This window comes from Lathyrus oleraceus, chromosome 3 (assembly GCF_024323335.1).
Source record: "Lathyrus oleraceus cultivar Zhongwan6 chromosome 3, CAAS_Psat_ZW6_1.0, whole genome shotgun sequence".
In the NCBI taxonomy this organism is placed as follows: domain Eukaryota; kingdom Viridiplantae; phylum Streptophyta; class Magnoliopsida; order Fabales; family Fabaceae; genus Lathyrus; species Lathyrus oleraceus.
The window spans coordinates 411,118,011-411,140,713 of NC_066581.1; the positions used below are offsets into that span (position 1 = coordinate 411,118,011).

The 22,703-nt window shown below is 39.8% G+C and overlaps 1 protein-coding gene across 1 annotated transcript; it reads right to left on the reverse strand.

Annotated features, from left to right (window-relative positions):
* Positions 1-664: 664 nt before the first annotated feature.
* On the reverse strand, positions 665-1,681 carry LOC127131482 (uncharacterized). Its single transcript, XM_051060403.1, has 2 exons — positions 1,000-1,681; positions 665-825 (listed from the first exon to the last, which is right to left on the reverse strand). Exons 1-2 carry the CDS (start codon positions 1,679-1,681, stop codon positions 665-667), a joined length of 843 nt encoding a protein of 280 aa, XP_050916360.1.
* Between the last annotated feature and the right edge of the window lie 21,022 nt (positions 1,682-22,703).

Consider the following 22,703-nt stretch of genomic DNA (forward strand, 5'->3'; position numbering starts at 1 on the left):
TCTATGCCTGATAGACTACGTAGGCCCAGGATGCGATATCCTGCCGAGTCAGTCCTGTTTGTTTTCTTGTGTCTCTTTCAGCCAGTGTGTTTGTTTATGAGCAGTGTTTAGCAACCATTTTCCTTCCTTTTGTGCGTGGATCCCGTCGAGTACGACGAATGCGTAGGGGTGCTAATACCTTCCCTTCGCATAACCGACTCCCGATCCCATTCTCTTTGGTCGCGAGACCATGTCTTTTCCAGGTTTACTTCGAGCGTTTCCTTTCCCTCTTTTGGGATAAATAACGCACGGTGGCGGCTCTGTTGTTCTGTTTTCCCGCCGGTTTTTCGCGTAATGCGACAGGGGCAAGTAAAAGCTGTCTTCTCTTGATCTTCTGGTGCAAGCTCTATCTGATTACATCCAGAGTAACCATCAAGGAAACAGTAGTAGTCATGACCATCCAACCTTTCCAACATCTGATCGATGAATGGTAAAGGAAAGTGATCCTTTCTTATCGCCAAATTCAACCTTCTATAGTCGATGCACACACGCCACCCTGTGACTGTCCTTGTAGGGATTAACTCATTTTTCTCATTATTTATAACGGTAGTTCCTCCTTTCGTTGGAACCACATGAACAGGACTCACCCAAGAGCTATCGGATATGGGATAAATTAACCCATCATCTAATAGTTTAACAACCTCATGGTGTTACGCATATCAATTTTCAACTCTTCATCGTAAACTTTTAGAGTCATGGTGCCCTCTTCTATATCTATCAAACGTCTTCCGGTCTGCAAAAATAGTCTACCAAGAATGAGTGGTATCTCTTCATCTTCCGGAATTTCTAAGATGACAAAGTCCACCGGAAAAACAAACTTATCAATCTTCACAAGAACATCTTCCACCACTCCATAAGGTCTCTTCACAGAGTGGTCAGCAAATTGAAGTGTCATTCTGGTATCTTGCATTTTTCCAATCCCCAACCTCTTGTAAATGGATAACGGCATGAGACTCACACTTGCCCCCAAGTCTATAAGGGCCTTTTTGAAAGATATATCCCCGATAGTGCAAGGGATAGTTACCGAGCCTCGATCTTTCTTTTTCACTGGAATCTTCATACCCTGCAAAATTGCACTACAAGTTTCGGTTAATACAATAGGGTCAGTGTCGGTGCTCCTCTTTTTTGAAATAATATCCTTCATAAATTTGGCATAAGAGGGCATTTGTTCAAGTGCCTCCAAGAACGGAATATTAATCTCAAGCTTTTTGAACATCTCCCAGAATTTCTCGAAGTTCTTCTCATGTTTCTCTTTCTTCCTATTTCTTGTGGGGAAAGGTAGTTTGACAACCGGCTTTGATTCACTAACTTTTTCTTTAACCATCAGTTTAGGCACTACCACCTCTTCACTCACAACCTTATTTTCTTTTATTTCCAACTCAACTTCAAGCAATTGGTCTTCTTGGTCATCATCTTTCTCAGGGACTTCTTTTGATTTACCACTTATTATGGTTACAACACTCATATTATTATGCTCTCGTGGATTTGTAACTGTAGCACTCGGTAATGCACCCGGTGTTTGAGAACCCGCGAGTTGTTGAGCAATCTGACTCATTTGCACTTCCAGATTTTTTATTGACGCACCAGTGTTTCTCATATTACTTCTAGTCTCCTCTTGAAATTGTGAACTTTGAGCCGCCATTTTTTCAATGGCAATTTCCCAATCTGCTTTTCTTGGAACCTGTTGTTGAAATTGTTGTTGGGATTGGTGAAACTGCTGCTGGTAAGGTTGTTGTTGTTGTAGTCGATACTGTTGTTGTGGTTGGCTTTGATATTGATTGGGCGCTTGCTTCTGAGCATTTCCTTGCTGGTCCTTCCAGGAAAAATTTGGATGATTTTTCCATCCAGGATTATAAGTATTGGAGTAAGGGTTGTTCTACTTCAGAAAATTAATCTCTTCTACCTGTTGTGCAGTTGCCATACAATGCATGGGGAAGTGAGGTCCCCCATAAATTTCACAACTAACTGCTTGAATAGGTTGAACCGGTTGAACTTGTGCCACCGTTTGAGTGTCAAGAGCCATTTTCTTGATTCTTCGCTCTACTTCAGCTGTTATTTGATCTTCCATATTCACAACTTGATTTGCTAGCTTGAGATCAATGATACCTTCAGGTTGACTTACACTGCGGTCATAGAGCTCCAGATGCTCATTTGCTACAAGGGCTTCAATGATTTTCTTTATTCCAGTGGCTGTTGTAAAATTTGTTGAGCCATCGGCAGCTGTGTCTATGAGTTGCTTAGTCTTCATTCTAAGGCCATTCACAAAATTTTGCATCTGTTCAGTGGCATCCATGTTATGAGTAGGACATGCAACCAACAATCGCTTGAACCTCTTGTAAGCGTCTCCAAGTGACTCTCCTTCCTTCTGTTTGAAATTAACAATATCATATCTCTTACGGATATACACAGAGGCAGGGAAGTACTCATTCAAAATTGTTGTCTCCATTTGTTGCCAAACTGTAATGCTTCACGCGGGTAAAGAGTAAAACCACTCTTCGGCATCTTCTGATAGTGTAAACGGAAACATCACCAACTTTTTAGCTTCCTCTGAGTGTCCCTCAATTTTCAACGATGTCGTCATGGTCAGAAATCTTTGTAAATGTTTGTTGGAATCTTCATTGATTTTTTCGGAGAACGGTCTCCTTTCGAGTTGACGAATCGTTGAAGGGTGTAGCTAAAAATGATCAACATTTACCGATTAGTTCACAATTGTTGACCTTCCAGTCGGTGCATTTGCACCTCCATAGTCACCCAGAAGTCTTTCCACGGGAGGTGGAGCTTCAGCCCTCGTTTCAGATACGGTTTCGGAGTCTTCCAAATGAACTGAAACAACTTCTTCTTTTTTAGACTCAGAAACAATGGGGGTTGCTTCTGAAAGTTCCAGTCTAGCTTTTCATCATCTTGCACGCAATAGTCTTTTTGGTTCTGCGTCAAAAAGAAATTCAGCTGAGGCCTTACCTCGCATACACAGATTAGACAATTATTAGAATTTATAAAAATAAACAATAGTACAAAAAAAATTTGGTTGCAGAGCAACAAATTTTCAATTGAATTACTCTTCAACTTATACTTTGGCAGTCCCCAGCAACGGCGCCAAAAACGTGATCGGTATGAGAAAGCATGCTAAGGCAAGATGTGTGAATTGCTTCGTACTACACTACTTCTATATTATATAACATCTACGTTGTAGTTATTCAAAATCGATTCTCAAGAATTGTTTTCTCTAATTCCTTAGCCGAAAACCATTAAGAGTCAATTTTAATCCTAATTCCTTAGCTATTCAAAATGATGTTACGAAATCTACAATTGATCAAGAATTAACGGCTACTATGGTTTGATCCTTATTCCTAAGTGGTTAAACCAAAGTATTATTATACAACAAGTGATAAGGTGGTTTTTCCGACCTAAACCTTAACCAGAGATCAAAATTCCATTTGTCCGATAAAATAAAGCATTAAGAATGTTGTATAATAATTTGAAATAAGAAAACGTCGATGATCATAAAAACATAGAAAAAGTGTTCATACAGTAGCAATTCAGGGACACCCCGTAGCATTGAGGGGTTTAGCTTCTCATAGAATTCAAAGACAGTAAATTACAAAATAGAAACATTACAATTCGTTGTTGATGAAGGTTGATCTTCAATCTCTTCCGATCTTGAAGATCTCTTCTTCTCTAAACACCTTGAACGCTCTCTTCTCATTTCTGTCTTTTTCTTATACGATCAAAAAGTGTCCTCTCTCTTCACCAAAATGCAGACTAAATAGTTTCCAATCAACTAAAACATCGTGAAATACCCAGACTTCCCTCCGGACGTACACAGGGATCAAAACAATAAAAATCAGCAAACGGGGCGAATTGGCCAACACGGGCCGTGTCCGGTGACACGGGCGCCCGTGTTGGCTCTCTGTCAACTCAAATCCTCAGCCCTTGCTGACACGGGCACCCGTGTCAGCCCCCTATTTTCTGGATTCCACAATCTTCACTATGCACATGCTGACACGGGAACTCGTGTCAACCCCCTGTTTTTGCCTTATCTCGCTTTGCACGATGTCCTTGACTTCCATTCTTCCGGTACGCATTCGGGCTTATTGTTAGACCTGGAAACCAAACAACACTACTACGAAAATGCATAAAATGCGACAAAAAGAGATGAACCACTAATACAACATAAAACAAGCAGAAATTTATAAAATGCGATAAACTTAAGAAATCAACTAAAATAAAGAACAAAGTGTTACCGATTCTTGAAGATTCATGCTGGATGGATGATGAAAACTAAGTGCAAATGGTGACCGATCACCTTCACTCCTTGTTAAATAGAAATGGTGTATCCTTTATCAGTAGACTAGTTAGTGGCTTTACGATCTTGGAGAAATCTCTTATGAACATGCGGTAGAACCCCGCATGTCCCAAGAAGCTTCGGATGCCTTTTTCATTTACCGGAGGTGGTAAATTAGCTATTACCTCCACTTTTGCTATGTCCACTTTGATACCTCGGTTGGAGATCTTGTGTCCCAACACTATACCTTCACGTACCATAAAATGGCACTTCTCCCAGTTCAAGATCAAATTTGTTTGCTGGCATCTTTCTAACACAAGTGACAAGTTATTTAAACATTTATCGAAAGAAGAACCGAATACTAAAAAGTCATCCATAAATACTTCCATATGCTTTTCGAGCATGTCAGCAAAGATTGATGTCATACACCTTTGAAGAGTGGCTGGTGCGTTGCACAACCCAAATGGCATTCTTCTATAAGCGAAAATACCATAGGGGCATGTGAATATAGTTTTCTCTTGATCTTCAGGGGTAGTCGCAATCTGGTTGTACCCCGAGTACCAATCTAGGAAACAATAGTAATCGTGTCCGGCTAACCTTTCCTACATTTGATTGATGAATGGTAACGGAAAGTGGTCATTTCGTGTTGCCACGTTTAGTCTTCTGTAATTTATGCACACTCTCCAACCTGTAATAGTTCGGGTTGGAATTAACTCATTCTTCTCATTTTTTATCACCGTAGTGCCCCCTTTTTATGGTACCACATGGACTGGACTTACCCAAGAACTATCGGAAATAGGATAAATTAAGCATGCATCAAACAATTTTACAACTTCTTTGCGTACCACTTCTTTCATGGTTGGGTTAAGTCTTCGTTGTGGTTGCACCGCCGGTTTGTGATCATCTTCCATTAAGATTTTGTGCATGCAAACGGTTGGGCTTATACCTTTCAAGTCCTCAATTGCCCATCCGGTTGCGCCTTTGTATTTTTTTAGCACTTGAATGAGTTCTGCTTCTTGGACACTTTGTAGACTGACATTAATAATAGTTGGGCATTTCTTTTCAGTGTCTTTAAGACCCCAATTTTGACCTTAAGATCCCTCATGCAATTTCATCATAAGCATTAACATTGGGATCATACCTTGGCATCCTCCTTACCCCTCTTTCATTGGGTTTGTTTTGGGAGAGATCACCAAGCATTTTTGTGATTATATCATACTTGTATTTTATCATTTCACTAACCAAAATACCAAAAATATGTCTTTGCATTTGTCTAACTCTTTTGTAGGAAGGGCATGATTTCATTGATTCATCAAGTGCAAATCTAGGGTTTGAGACCCTCATGAACAAAGAGCACAACCAAGAATCGATTGAAGAATGTTTATGAACATCATATATGAGTCCCAATGATCTCTACATGTTATATTGATCAAGTTTTCTTCAAGAGTTTGAGGGCGATTTGCCTTGAAAACCCTAGTTTGACTGGGTATCTTGAGTAACTTCTCCAACAAGATATCTCACCAATTGATCAAATTTCTCAAGGGACACTTAAAAATTCATCATCTTATGCATATATGATCTACCATGAGCCAAGAAAGTCAAGATAATTGGAAGTTAGCAAGTTGGTTGATGGTGGTTGGCCATATGGATTCATCTAATCAAAACTGGGTCTCCCTAGACCCTATCTCCTACAATTTTCACCATATGAAAATGATTAAAAGAGAAAACTTACTCTAAATGACATTCCAAACAACTTTCATGTTGAGACCTAGAGCTAGTTTTTCTTGGAAAATCATTTTCTATGTTGAAATATTATAGGTCATTTTGTCTAAACCCTAATTTGAAAGTCAACTTCCCAAGGCAACTTGCTCAATTTTTATGAGATGAAAGATTTCCAAGTTTCACAATGTGTCTAATTCAACTTTTATGTTTGGAGTGGGAGCTAATTCAACTTTTTTGAGCATGTGATATGAGGTTACATTATAGGTGACTTTTGACCTATAGCATTGATCAAGTGATTTTTCCAAACTTCAAAAATGCATAACTCTATCATTTCAAATCCAAATGACATGAAATTGGTTACCATTTTGAATTTCTTTGAGAGAGATACAACTTTGATGCATACACTTTTCTCATTTGAAGCTCACATAAAAAGTTAAGCAAGGTGGAATATTGAGACATATGACTTGACACTTAGAAAAATTTTGATATGTCAAAAATTTCCAAACTTCCACCTCAAATTTATCCAAGTTCCAAGCTCCAAATGAAAAAGTGTTAAACATGAAAGTTGTTCCTCTTAATCTCACCTTTCCAAAGAGCTCAAATTAATTCATTTTGGACAAGAAATGCATAGGTTACTGTCGCATCCTGCGAAAAATCAACCGGCGAGACTCAAATAAAAATACAACACAGAGCCGCCACTGCGCGTTATTTATCCCAAGATAGGGAAAGGAAACGCTCAGAGAAACCTGGAAAGGAAATGGTCTTGCGACCAAAGAGAAAGGGTAAGGGAGTCGGTTACGCAAGGGGAAGGTATTAGCACCCCTCACGTCCGTCGTACTCGACGGGATCCACGTTCTAAGAAAAGAAAAGGTTGCTAAACATCACACACACACGGGGAACGCAGGTGGGGTTAGGAGAAACGGGCTCGATAAGGTATCGCACCTTATGCCTACATATCTTGTCTGAAACAAGAATCAGAGCCACTGTAGTTCGGCTTACGCACGCCAAACAACACAAAACATACAAACAAGCAAAGGTGGCAAACATGGAGCCTGTCATACGGTGAACTGGACTTTTTTGTGGTTTTAATCGCAATGTCGCGGTTAGCAAGAGTCGCCACCGACTTTTCTTTTATCCAATAAGGAAAGGTGGAAAAGAACAGGAAAGACCTTAATTTAGATTTTGGGTTCGGGAGGTACATTATACAAAGGGAAGGTGTTAGCACCCTTTGTATCCATGGTTATCCATGGGCTCTTAATTGCTCGATCACTTATATTATTTTTGTCTGAAAAAAAAAGTGTTTGTGAATTGTTTGGAAAATTGTTTTGAAAAGAGAATTTAACTTTGTAATGATTCTTGTATGAATGTATACAAAGTGATTATCTCGTTTAGTTTTGAAAATTGTTTAGAAAAATATAACTCGGTAATGATTCTAGTATGAATGTATACCAAGTGGTGATTTTCTAAAGATATTTTGAAAGGTGTGAGGTGCGAAAATTGTTTTTAGATTGTGAGCCAACAATTAAGAGTTATACCGACCCAAGGTCTTTATGAGCATTTCCTATCCTTATGAGGGTAAAACTGTCCTTATTATTGAGAAATAAGTAGTTTTATCCTTTGGATGTTTAAGGGTCATCATAGGGTCATCGATAGGTCATTGAAGGCAACAGTTACGAGGATATCTTAGCATTCGAAGGGACTATCATCTTTTAACCGTAGGCAACATCGGAGGGTCATCGATTGGTCATTGAAGGCAACAGTTATGAGGATACCTTAGCATTCGAAGGGACTATCATCATTTAACCGTAGACAACATCGGAGGGTCATCGAGGGACAAAGTTGTATATTCGAAGGCAACATCCGAGGGACTATAATTTATTTTATGATGATTTAACCGAAGGGTCTTTGCTAAGGGTATCCCCACGTTCGCGGGACATGACCGTAATATCGTAATCGTAAGGCAACAAAGAGAGGTCCAAGATCACTTATTCAAAGGCAAAGTTTTACAATTAATTATATAATTAGGATGAAACTCCACATTAAAATTATTAAAAATAATATATTAAAAAATTAATACATTAGAAATTAATACATTAAAAAATTAATTTAGGGTGAAACTCCACAAGGGTATCCCACAAATAAAGTGGAATACCTAGCCAATAACCTTTTCCTGGGATATGTGAACCTTTACGAAACTCAAAAAAAAGAAACATGTCAGAACACCAAATCAGGGTGCAATCGAAGATTACACCGGAGAAATATCACAACAATAAATAGGATAGGATAAATAATGCATGGCTATGATAAAAACATAAAAAAAAACAGACTAGAAGAATCAGGTACTGTCTCGTTCGCCTCTGCCTCGCCTAGCGAAGGCCACGGATTTTGAATTTGAAAACAGCCCCATGTTAGGAACTTTGAATTTTATGGCATTTTATCACAGGAATAACATGGTCAAACATTCAGGGTATTCAGGCATATTTAAATTCCCATACGAAAGCAAATCATATATCAACATTTAATCATGATGCATTATATATGTAGATATGGCCAATTGAAAGTATAAACAATAGAGATACGCAAACCTGTTTGCCAATTCAAGGTTGAAGGGATTGACCACTTGTAGTATCGGAATAAGTTAGGCAGCGGGAATTGGACGGCGATGGCTTCGGTGCAGATGGGGTGCCTTCAGGGTTTCTTTACTCTGAATTCTCCGGGTAGGCAGGGTTCCTATGCCAAAGTTTCTATCCGTCCTTCTCTGTTCTCTCTCTTTCTTTTTCCTCAAGGTTTTGTTCCAAGGAAACCTCAGAGTGTTTTGCTTCTCTTCCTTCTTTCTCCAGTAAATCTCCCAGTGTAAACTCCAAGTCACTCCCCTACTGAAACTTCAGTATTTATAGACTAATTTCGTGGGTAATGGGCTTGGAATGAGGGAGACCCAAGTCCAAAATAATTTGTTATATTTTATTTATTTATTTATTTTAATTATTTAATTAATTAATTAATTAATTAATTAATTAATTAATTAATTAATTAATTTTTTTTTCTTTTTTTTTTTTTTTTTTTTTTTTTTTTTTAGGAAAAATGATGGGTAATTTTTGGGGTATGACAGCTGCCCCTGTTCAATATTCTTGAACCAAGAGAGTTAGGATGGCGTGTATGCCATTCGTGGTCTGGAGGTGGAAGATTATTGAACACTAGAATGCCCCAAAAATTTGCACTTGAGAATCGACAGTTGGTCTTGATGGAGATGGGCTTAAAGATGCCATCCGGGAGGTTTGATGACGAAAGCTTCAGATCGCGCCGTATATTAGGCCAATTTGAAGACATGGGTGCCACACTAGGTCGTACGTTAGACCGTATAATGAGTCATCCATTAGGCTGCCGACTTCGCTGGGGAGTCGGAGTGTGTCATATGCTGTTGGGGATAAAGGATCAGAATGGACCATACGCTAGATCGTATCTGAGTTGCAGAATGAGCCGTACGTTAGGCTGAATCTGATGACGAAAGGGGTAGTCGTACGTTAGACTACACTTCAGAAATGTACCGTATGTTAGGTAGCATCTGAGGGGATGGACATCCGAACGGGTCGTACGTTAGACTGTCGCAGAATGAGTCGTCTGTTAGGCCGCATCTGATGATGAAAGCGGTAGTCGTACGCCAGACTACACTTCAGAAATGTACCGTACGTTAGGTAGCATCTGAGGGTTGTAAGATCCAAACGGGTCGTACGTTAGACCGCGTTGGGGTTGTTGAAGTTCAGAATGGATCGTACGTTAGATCGTATCCGAGTTATAGAATGAGCCGTCCGTTAGGCTGCATCTGAAAAAGAAAGTAGTCGTACGCTAGACTACACCCCTGAATGTACCGTACGCTAGGCAGCATCTGAGGATTTGAAGGTCCAAATGGGTCGTACGTTAGACCGCATTGGAGTTGCTGAAGAAGTCATATGTTGGGCTGAATCAGAATGAACCGTACGTTAGGCTGTATCTGATAACCTGTATATGTTGTACTTGCAATAAATGTCTGGGATGGGCTTAAAGATGCCATCATTAGGAGGATATCGAAGTGTTGTCAGAATGAATGTTCCCATGAACTGTATTTGAAATATGTATCTGAATCTTGAATGTGATTGATAAAGGTGTCTGTCTGAATGAACCTTTTATTTTGACTATATCAGGAGGATAAATAACCTGCAAAGAAAAGTTAGCTTCATGCTATGTCATGATGTATGAGATGTTTCGTGTTATGCTAAAATAAATGCGAATGTTGTATGCATGCGTATGCTGTGAAATGATGTAATGAATGAGTTATGCGTATGAGAAGTTCTGCTTGGGGACTCTACTGGGGAAAATAAATCCCCATCTACTGATTTGAGACATTTGTGTCGATGACCCTTTCTCGGCTGGGGATACTTGATTTCTGTCTGATGGTGGAAATATTCAACAGAGCCTGGCTGGGGATGGATGAGATGATCAATCTGTCTGGTGACGCCGACCTCTGTTGGGGAGTAACTGGCTGTGCCTGGGGATACTGCCATTTTCTGAGGAAAAAAAAAACAGGCTTGCTGGGGAAGAGAATTGGTAGCGGATTCATTGGAAGCATGATTAGACCTTTTCCTTGATCCTGAAGTCGGGTAGTAATTGCTATTGCTATTCTATGCATGTATTTTTGGTAAACATCAGTCATATTCAAATGCACATATTAATTCAAATTAAATCAATGGACATTTACGCAACCAAAACAGAAAAGTAAAAACAAAAGCATCTTTTTTTTGAAAGAGGGTTGTATTGATTTTGAAAGGAGGCCTATAAACAGGCAATTTGTGTACAAGGAGACAGAAATCCTAGTAAGAGGAAATTGTCGAAAACAAAGAGAAAGCTATGTGGAAGAAGTCCTATTGATTTTAAGCCTACTACTGTCATTATGTCTTCGAGCATCTCATCCCTTGCTGTCGGATAGAAGTGATTGGCTTGGTCAGTCCCTCGAACTTGGATGAAAGTTGACTGAGAACGGGACATAGTCATACACTTTAATCCCTAATTTTTGCCTGGACCGCCTTTTCAGGTTTTCAGTCCACCAGGATACCCTTTTTTGCCCAAGCCGCCTTTTCAGGTTTTCGACTTGCCGGGTGTACATTTTTTTTTATATATCCCTAATTTTTGCCCGAACCCTTTTGGTTCGCCGGGATGCCCTTACTTTTGCCTAGATACGTCGATCTAGCGGGTCTCTTTCATGCGTAGTATTTTTTAACTATGTCCGCGTTCACGGGATGTGGGAAGTCTTCACCATCCATAGTAGCGAGTATCATGGCTCCACCAGAGAATACCTTCTTAACTACAAATGGCCCTTCGTATGTGGGAGTCCATTTGCCTCTGGGATCACCTTGTGGTAGAATGATACGCTTGATCACCAAGTCGCCAAGTTGGTACACCTGTCTCTTAACTCTTTTGTTAAATGCCTGGGTCATGCATTTCTGATATATTTGCCCATGACAAACAGCCGCAAGTCTCTTCTCATCAATCAGATTTATCTGATCGAGTCGAGTCTGAATCCATTCATCTTCATCTAAGCCCGCCTCTTTCATGATTCTTAGAGAGGGAATCTGAACTTCCACTAGTAAGATGGCTTCTATTCCATAGACTAAAGAGAACGGAGTTGCCCCTGTCGTAGTGCGCACTGAAGTGCGATAACCGTAAAGAGTAAAGGGTAACATCTCATGCCAGTCTTTGTATGTTACTGTCATTTCTTGCATGACCTTCTTGATATTGTTAGCAGTCCCCACGGCGCCGTTCATCTTTGGCCGGTACGGAGAAGAGTTATGGTGTTTTATTTTGAACTGCGTGCAGAGTTCAGTAATCATCCTGTTGTTCAAATTAGTGCCATTGTCAGTGATAACTCTTTCAGGGGACAGCAGGTTTCTCAAATAGGTATTTGATAGAATCCATCTTAGAAGTCAATAAGGTGGTATGATTCAACATATACTGTCTTAGTCGGCGAGCAGCCCAGGCCAAAGCACAGCAAGCTTTCTCGGGCTGTGAGTATCTTGTTTCACAGTCGGTACCTTTTGCTAAGGCAGTATATGGCATGCTCTTTTCGACCAGACTCGTCATGTTGCCCCAACACACCTCATTGAATTTTCTAACACGGTCAAATACGTAATTAAAGGTCTTCCTTCAACTGGTGGCATCGGAACTGGAGGTTCTTGGCGATATTTCCTGATTTTGTCATAAGCTTCTTGGCATTCATCATTCCATACCATCTCTTGATTTTGTCTCAGTAATTTGAAGATGGGTTTGCAGGTAGCAGTCAAGTGTGGAATGAATCGGGCAATGTAATTCGAGTGCCCCAAGAAACCTCTGACTTCTTTCTTGTTTATTTCAGTACCCAGATTTACAATTTCAATTGATTCCTCATGCGGCTGTATAGTCTTTTCTTCTTGCAGTAGTCGGGCAAGTTCTCCAGGGACTTCACAATCTTCCTCGCTTCCATCCTCGGCTTGGTAGATCGGATTTTCAAAGTCATAATGAACAGTAGCAGAGTCATTACCAACAGGATCCAGAGTGGATATGGATCGGCAAATTGTTACGTGAGTGTGTGCAAGAAACATAGCTTGTTTGAAAAATGACAGGAAAGATAAAGAGCGCAATATTTGAATGCAAAAAGTCCATTGATCTATTGAATATGAATATGCTTATGAAAATGACAAACCCCTAACAAATTAGCCATTGTGCCTCGGGCATAGACACAATGCTTTAAGAAGTTTGATTGTAAAAGAAAATTAAAATTTGCAATTCTAGAATAAACAATAACAATTACTCCTGACTAAAGGAAATCGGGATAATGTCTTCAGTCTTCCAATTGTTGAGTCCGTCACCAATTGTTGGGAAAATCCAGCTATCCAAGTCGCAATCACTATCAGCATCTTCCATAGCATTAATCTGATTTTTGACTATCTTTCCAGAGTTAAACCCCAGGCCAGCTTTATCAGACTTGTACGGTACATTGATCAGTTGACCCCAACCAGCACGATCACCATTTTCAACCGCGGCTTGAGCATCTTTCAGAGAGATCATGACAGGGGGAGCACGAACAACCTTGGGCACAAGGGGAGTTGGCTTAAGGACAGGACTGGGTGGAGGAACCACTTCAAATTACTGAGAAGGAGTCTCAAAGAATTCACCATCCATCTCGACGTATTTGAAGGCTTGCACACTACTGACAATATACTCTTCTTCTCCACATACAGTGACAACCATGCCTGCTATTGGATACTTCAGCTTTTGATGAAGCGACGAAGCTACCGCACCTGCCCCATGGATCCAAGGGCGCCCCAACAAGCAGGAGTAGGCGGGACGAATGTCCATCACGTGAAAGGTAGTGTTGAAGACTTGAGGTCCTATCTTGATAGGGAGAACCACTTCACCACAGACAACACTCTTCGCACCATCGTAAGCACGCACCACAACATCACTAGGTTTCAGTTCAATGCCTTTGTAGTCAAATTTATCGAGTACAGCTTTCGGGAGCACATTCAAGGAAGAGCCGTTGTCGATCAACACGTGAGCCAGGGTGATCCCCTCGCACTCGATGGAGATATGCAGAGCTTTATTGTGATTCTTTCCCGCTGGTGTTAGGTCAGCATCGGAAAAGCCTAGGCCATTGTCAACAGTCAAATTAGCAACATAATGTTCGAATTGATCGACGGATGTTTCTTGAGGCACATGAGCGGTCTTCAAGAATTTCATCAACGCATTGGCATGGGATTCAGAAGATAACAATAAAGACAACATTGAGATTTTAGACGGAGTATGCCCCAATTGTTCCACTACATCAAAATCGCTCTTACGGATGATTTTCAGCATCTCTTCCATTTCCTGTTTGGCAACATCTTCAGAAGTAACTTCGACCGATGTCTCTGACTGAGGAGGATTGACTGGTCTTTTTCCTCGAATTTCGGGAGCGGGAGGTGAGATTTCTGGGGAGTAGATCCTTCCACTTCGAGTAACTTTACTAGTCCCCACAATATCATTAGGATTAGCAGAACTACCAACTTGCTTTATGCCATGGATGTAAACGTCGCCTCCATAGTTCCACGGAATAGCTTTGCTGGAGGAATATGGCACGGGGCCAGGTGCGGTAATAATCAGGGGAGCCACTTTGGGCTCAGCGGTAATCTTCACAGGCACTCTAGTAGTGGTAATCTTCACTGGAGCTTTGGACCTAGCAATCACAGATACCTCTTCAATAGAGTTGTCCACCTTAGGAACCCTTTCAAATAGAATTGTACGATCATCCATCAGCCGTTGAATGCCGTTCTTCAACTTCAAACAATCATTGGGTCGGAGTACACAGAGATCGCAATCTTCAGCACAACCTGGAAATAAACCAGCTTGCAATAAATTCTTCTTAACGATCAGGAGAGGAGATGCTAAATCAGCAACGTCAGTAACGTGAGAATTGTCGTCCACAACATTAACATTCTGGTCATGATTAGGCATAGGTGCTGTGATGACATTGGGGGTCGCCGGAGGATCAAATTCAATTTCTCCAGCGTCGATCATATCCTGAATCTTGTTCTTCAACAACCAGCAATCATTCGTATCATGCCCGGGGCTATCGGAGTGATAGGCACACCTGGCGTTGGGATTATAACGAGGAGAAGTAGTGTTGGGATTTGCAGGAGGGTCTCTGAGGGTAATCAAATTGGCCTTTAACATACTCTGCAGTGCTTGGGTTAAAGTCATATTGATCTTGGTAAACTGTCTTCTCGACCTGTCTTGTCTGTGTTGGAAGTTCTGAGATGGCGGTGCGGCAATTGTAACTGCCCCAACAGTATGGTCACGATTCTTCTTGTTATGCTTCCTCTCATTGTACACAGCATTTGATTCACTCTTTCCCTGATAGGACTTTTTGGTGCTTGCAGAAGTAGCTGCCTGTATCTTTCCACTTCGAATGCCGCTTTCAACCCGTTCACCTGTCAAGATAAGTTCAGTGAAACCTGACGAGGAACTTCCCAGTAGATGGCTGTAGAATGGGCCAGTCAGTGTACCCATGAACATGTCCACTAACTCTCGATCAATCATAGGGGATTTGACTCTGCCAGCCAAATCTCTCCACGTTTGAGCATATTCTTTGAAACTTTCTTTAGAGCCCATAGTCATATTTTGTAGCTGTAGCCGAGTAGGCGCTAACTCAGAATTATACTGGTAGTGCTTGTAGAAAGCTGTTGCTAAATCAGTCCATGTGCGGATGTTAGAGCTCTCAAGCTGATAATAGCACTCTAACTGTGTGCCAGACAGACTCTCTTGGAAGAAATGGATCCACAGTTTCTTATCAGTAGTGTGCGGCTGAATCTTTCTCACATAAGCCCTTAGATGCATCTGAGGACAAGAGGCACCATCATACTTAGTGAAAATGGGAACCTTGAATTTGCGGGGAATGACCACATCAGAGACCAGACCCAAGTTTTCGAAATCCAGACCGGGCACTTTCTGCCCCTCCATAGCTAGCATACGTTCTTCCAGCAACTTGTACTTATCATCCTTCGGAGAGTACTGTTCATGTTCATAATCTTCGTCGTCGTCCTCAGAATTGACGAGATTAGGATTCTCATCTTCCGAATCATTCTCGGTCTCTTCTTCTGAATCCTTCGGAATTCTAATCTTGACTCCTGTAACCTGTCCCTTAAGCCTTCTCCCCGGGTTGATGTAACCCCAGGTTTCTGGTTCTTCTTCTTCTCCATCAAAAGAGCTTTCAGTTCTTCCTGCCCCTTAGATAAGCTCAGCATCATTTCCTGGAATTGAGCATTCTGGGCCTGGAGATCTTTGACAGTTTGTTCGAGAGCCATTGTTCAATCTGTTTGAATCTGCTGGAATCTGTTTGATAGGAAAATCGTGAGAACACTGATCCTTTAGAATACCTGTTATGCGATGCAATGCAATGTATGAAATGTTTTCAAGGACTTTCGGGATTTAACTTTGCATAAACTAACAAAAAGAGCTTTTTTTTTTTTTTAGCAGAGTTAAATCCCTAAATCCTTGAAATGGTTAGTACAATGCCATGATGTTATGATGTTATGTTGTTATGATGTCATGTTGTTAGATAAATAACAAGCACAAGCAAGTCACACAACAATCATTCCTAGGTTTTAAGGCTTGCGTGAGTTCCATAGGTAAATACCCTCCCCACTGAAGTTTGGTTGGTTCAACCTGTCTTAGAATAGTAACCGGGTTCTAGAAGGATCTCAAATCATTGACCTTTCCTTAAGTCCACTTCAGTGCAACACCAAGTGGTTGACCGAAGCTTCCCTAAAGTCCAATCTCAAAGAGTGTAGTATCGAGTCTCAACCAACTCCAGTCGGAACCGAAGTCAGTTATCTCACTACTTTCTAATGGCCAGGATGAGTCAATTAGGGTTCTAAAGGTCTGGTTAATGCTTTTATGACACCACGCGAATGCCAAATATTTCCTCAACTAACATGAGGAACATCAGGACATCCAAAGTGCCACATTAACCGTAGCCATCATTTTGACCATTCCAGTATACGCCGGACAGTCGCGATGATCTCTTGCTACTTACCTAAGGTACACTAGATCCGGGTGTAGGATCTTTCACTCAAGCATAACATACCCAAGCAATCCCTTAAAAATAAATCAGACAAATTGAATAAGTGATCTTGTTTTTAAGGTAACCTCTCTTTTTAAATATTTAGGGTCCCCAGCAGAGTCGCCAGTTCTGTCATACGGTGAACTGGACTTTTTTGTGGTTTTAATCGCAATGTCGCGGTTAGCAAGAGTCGCCACCGACTTTTCTTTTATCCAATAAGGAAAGGTGGAAAAGAACAGGAAAGACCTTAATTTAGATTTTGGGTTCGGGAGGTACATTATACAAAGGGAAGGTGTTAGCACCCTTTGTATCCATGGTTATCCATGGGCTCTTAATTGCTCGATCACTTATATTATTTTTGTCTGAAAAAAAAAGTGTTTGTGAATTGTTTGGAAAATTGTTTTGAAAAGAGAATTTAACTTTGTAATGATTCTTGTATGAATGTATACAAAGTGATTATCTCGTTTAGTTTTGAAAATTGTTTAGAAAAATATAACTCGGTAATGATTCTAGTATGAATGTATACCAAGTGGTGATTTTCTAAAGATATTTTGAAAGTTGTGAGGTGTGAAAATTGTTTTTAGATTGTGAGCCAACAATTAAGAGTTATACCGACCCAAGGTCTTTATGAGCATTTCCTATCCTTATGAGGGTAAAACTGTCCTTATTATTGAGAAATAAGTAGTTTTATCCTTTGGATGTTTAAGGGTCATCATAGGGTCATCGATAGGTCATTGAAGGCAACAGTTACGAGGATATCTTAGCATTCGAAGGGACTATCATCTTTTAACCGTAGGCAACATCGGAGGGTCATCGATTGGTCATTGAAGGCAACAGTTATGAGGATACCTTAGCATTCGAAGGGACTATCATCATTTAACCGTAGACAACATCGGAGGGTCATCGAGGGACAAAGTTGTATATTCGAAGGCAACATCCGAGGGACTATAATTTATTTTATGATGATTTAACCGAAGGGTCTTTGCTAAGGGTATCCCCACGTTCGCGGGACATGACCGTAATATCGTAATCGTAAGGCAACAAAGAGAGGTCCAAGATCACTTATTCAAAGGCAAAGTTTTACAATTAATTATATAATTAGGATGAAACTCCACATTAAAATTATTAAAAATAATATATTAAAAAATTAATACATTAGAAATTAATACATTAAAAAATTAATTTAGGGTGAAACTCCACAAGGGTATCCCACAAATAAAGTGGAATACCTAGCCAATAACCTTTTCCTGAGATATGTGAACCTTTACGAAACTCAAAAAAAAGAAACATGTCAGAACACCAAATCAGGGTGCAATCGAAGATTACACCGGAGAAATATCACAACAATAAATAGGATAGGATAAATAATGCATGGCTATGATAAAAACATAAAAAAAAACAGACTAGAAGAATCAGGTACTGTCTCGTTCGCCTCTGCCTCGCCTAGCGAAGGCCACGGATTTTGAATTTGAAAACAGCCCCATGTTAGGAACTTTGAATTTTATGGCATTTTATCACAGGAATAACATGGTCAAACATTCAGGGTATTCAGGCATATTTAAATTCCCATGCGAAAGCAAATCATATATCAACATTTAATCATGATGCATTATATATGTAGATATGGCCAATTGAAAGTATAAACAATAGAGATACGCAAACCTGTTTGCCAATTCAAGGTTGAAGGGATTGACCACTTGTAGTATCGGAATAAGTTAGGCAGCGGGAATTGGACGGCGATGGCTTCGGTGCAGATGGGGTGCCTTCAGGGTTTCTTTACTCTGAATTCTCCGGGTAGGCAGGGTTCCTATGCCAAAGTTTCTATCCGTCCTTCTCTGTTCTCTCTCTTTCTTTTTCCTCAAGGTTTTGTTCCAAGGAAACCTCAGAGTGTTTTGCTTCTCTTCCTTCTTTCTCCAGTAAATCTCCCAGTGTAAACTCCAAGTCACTCCCCTACTGAAACTTCAGTATTTATAGATTAATTTCGTGGGTAATGGGCTTGGAATGAGGGAGACCCAAGTCCAAAATAATTTGTTATATTTTATTTATTTATTTATTTTAATTATTTAATTAATTAATTAATTAATTAATTAATTAATTAATTAATTAATTAATTCTTTTTTTCTTTTTTCTTTTTTTTTTCGTTTCTTTTTTTTTTTTTTTTTTTTTTTTTTTTTTAGGAAAAATGATGGGTAATTTTTGGGGTATGACAGAGCCCGACAACCACTGGATGGAATTACGTCAGCATCTGAACCAAAACACGCACAAAACGGCAAACGGGGAGCCCGACAGCCAATCACTGGGCTTACGTCGGCATCCAAGCCAAACACGCAAAAGGGCAAACGTGGAGCCCGACAACCACTGGATGGAATTACGTCGGCATCTGAACCCAAAACACCAAACAGCACAGTCAGATAACAAGTAAACACACGCAAAAAAGAAAAAGGTTGCCCGGAGTGGTCTCGCACGACCACCTGCCTACATACCTCGTCTGGAACGAGGATCAGGGCGATGTAGTTCCCCTGAAAGGGACTGCATTGCTAACCAGAAACCGGGGACGGACACACTACTAGGGAGCTGGACTCGAGCCTAGTGTTGTCATGCATCGTTACCCTAAGTTCAGTTTTCTATCCTACTTGCATAAGCAAACTACTCCTATCCAGGAAAGAAGCCAGCACACAAGCATACAAAATAATTCAAGCATACATCAAATGAGAACAAGCATCTCAAACAGATATCCACACAGCACGCACTATAACCAAACAAGTGGCTCACACAATAGGTTTGACTGCCGAAGCGAGTCGTCTGTACGGGCTGGGTTTGCTCTTAACCTTGCCATTACGAGGCTAAGGTGAAGCAGATGAGAGGTGAAGTGAGGATCAGACCTCACAGCTCTTATCCCTAACCAGGGAGAGCTTCTGACAAATGAGCATGGGTCCAGAATGGGGGAACCCTTCTATACTCAGAGACTCTGACACAATGTGCACTGCACAAGATCTTGGGCTAGGATCTCAATGCTACAACCATGTAATGGGAGCAAGGAGAAGACTCAACTGAATAGTGGGGGATAGATTGCATATCCCTACCTTCCACCAATTGCCTTGATTAAGGACTTTCACCTGCTTGGCACGAAATTAAACAATCACAATCATCGCCTCTTAAGGAGGACTTCAGACATTTATTTGCCCGGCCCGGTAACAGCCGGGTCTCCAGACTACATGAAGTTAGGAAGTTATACCTCAATACAAGTTGCTTAAGCAAAGCAAAGCAAAAGTTCACAAGGAACTGAGCAACTAAAAGTACCTGGAAACAGTCAAACACAGTTAGTACTCAGACAGACAAAACTAAGCAGCAAGTATCAACCAATTAATCTATACAGATCAATGCACAACAAAGCAAGCTCAAAGCTCAATCCCAAACTTCACAACCTACAAAACAATGTTATGTTAGTGTACAAACATCAAACAACATCAATTACATTTAACTTGATTCATTCTCCATGTGCATTATGCTTTTGATCCTGAAAAATCAAGCAAATATTAGCAACAAGACCACTAGGCTAAGCCTAGGGTCCAAAGGCAAGAAAAATTCCTAAACAGCAAGGTATTCACCAACCAAAGTCAAATTAATGTCAAACAAGAGCCAACACAATTAGTCTCATGTTTATATCATTCATCATGTTCATGTTATGCACAAAACAAGGCAAATTAGTTCAAATGAAGCACCAAACATGCAAACAGAACTATTGCATTCAAATCCACATCAAAACAACTTCAAAAATTCTCAAATAAATTACACCTAAACAGGACCTAATCCAGGTATGGCACACCAAATTTCAGCTTAATTGGGCAAAGGTAACTATGTCAATGAAAATCAACAAAAACAGACACAACTACATGCTCCAAATCACAATATCAACACATGCTTCCACTTCAAAAATTCATAACTCAATGAAAACAGTAAAGAAATGAGTGAGACCAAAACAGGGATGTCACATCATGTGTCTATAACTATCATACAAAATTTCATGATCATTCAATACCATATGAGCATTTCACACTGATTCTACCAACCTATGTCACATGAACTTGTAAATTCAACCACCAGAGATGAACAATAGCAATCAATTTGAAAACGCCACATAAAATTCCACAAAAATTCATATAGCATCTTAACATGTTAATCAAACATCATGCAAAATTTCACATCATTTCAACAAGTATAGGTCACTCAAAAAAATCCAGCAAATTGACATAATGAGGTGTGACACACATTGTCACACCTAAGTTCAAAAATTCACATCTCAATGGCCAGGTATCAAAAATTCATGAAATTTACATGTAAATAAACATTGATCAGCCCACAATCATCACAAAAATTTTCAAGAATTTATTTCACACTATGAGCATTTCACATTGGATGTGGTAGAATGTATCAAAAATGCACATATGTTAAAGAACCCTAGGTCAAATATTATTTCTACCATGCACAACTTTGACCAATAGGTCAAAAATCATCTACAGTCAACAAGGAAGTCAAAGAAAAAATTCTCATATTTTTATGAATTTTCTATAATTTTCTATGAATTTTTTAAGGTGTTATGAATTTTTCATGAATTAATTTAATTAATTAAGTTAACAGTGGCAGATTTGTAAATACCACAAACCAGGCGCGGGAGCGGGAAACGCTGTATTCAAATTTTCAAACCACATTTTGGATCAAACACACGAAAATGCTTCGTTCTTATTCCAGAAATTCCAGAATCCACACGAACATGATGAACACGAAATCTTCACCAAAACGAGCAAATGAATACTCGTTGGAAAGGTCTTTGAACCTAGATTACGAATATCCACCTAATTCCTTCCAATTCTTCCTAGGTTCTATGGATCGAGCATGTTAGGGTTTGGTCTCAAAATTTCAAATCCAGATTTCTTCCTCTACACTAATCCATTCCTAAAACTGAAAGTATCACCATAATCTACATGAAATGAACTTCCAAACGCACATAAACATTTAGCATATCTTGAGATTCGAAAAAATGCCAAACCTGGAATGGCAGAGTTGTTCTTGACGTGTTGAAGCTCAATTCCTTGAAACAGTAGCAGAAGGATGATGAGGAAGGTGAATAGAGTAATTGCCTCAGGTCCAGGTGGCTTCTAGTGCATCAAATCGCGATTTGCCATGAATGAATGCATTTTGGACAGTCGTGTTTGGAGGCTTGATTGATGATGAGAAGCAAAAACAGATCTAGCACATGATGATACAAGATCAATGCAAAAAGAATTCGGAATTTGATCAACAATTGATGAAGTTTGATGAAGTTGAAGGTTTTGGTGTTCTTGAAGAATTGAGAGAATTTGGAAAGTTTGAGATCCAATTTTGGGGAATGTGATATTCTGTTAGGATTAGAAAGTGATTAGGCTTATATATGTGACCTTAAACCAAGTTTAATCATGTCATTAACCAAATGGAGTGTATTAGTGAAAATGGTTAACTTTCAAAGTGAGGGCAAAATAGGAATTTCACTTGCCAGCTCAATGCCACCTATTTGACAGCTCACACAACTTCCAAATGCCATGTGTGAGCTGTTGAAACTTGTCTCACTCTCATTGGTTGTGTAATTTGCAAAATCACATGTGAATGCCACTTTGTCCATTTTTGCCATTTCATTTTTCAAGCCAAATCTCAAATTACAAGCCTTAGGCATGAAGTGATGATTCCAACAAATTTTAAATACCATTCATGAGGTGTTGCAAAAATCCCCACTCAAAAATTCCAATTATTTCACAAGTTGGACAATTTTGCCCCTGGTCCATTTAACTGTCCAATTGAAATTTGACTTTTTGCATTGACCACTTTTGGAAAAATCCAATTATGCACCATGAAATTACATGTCAAATGGAGTTTGTGCATATAAAGAACTTGCAATTTGGACAAACCATGTGGAAGTTATGGCCTCCTGATTATGGGTCATTTTTGAATTTCACTGAGCCATAATTTCCCAACCATACATGGGATTTCCAAGTTCTTGGACTTTTTGGAAAGGTGAGAACA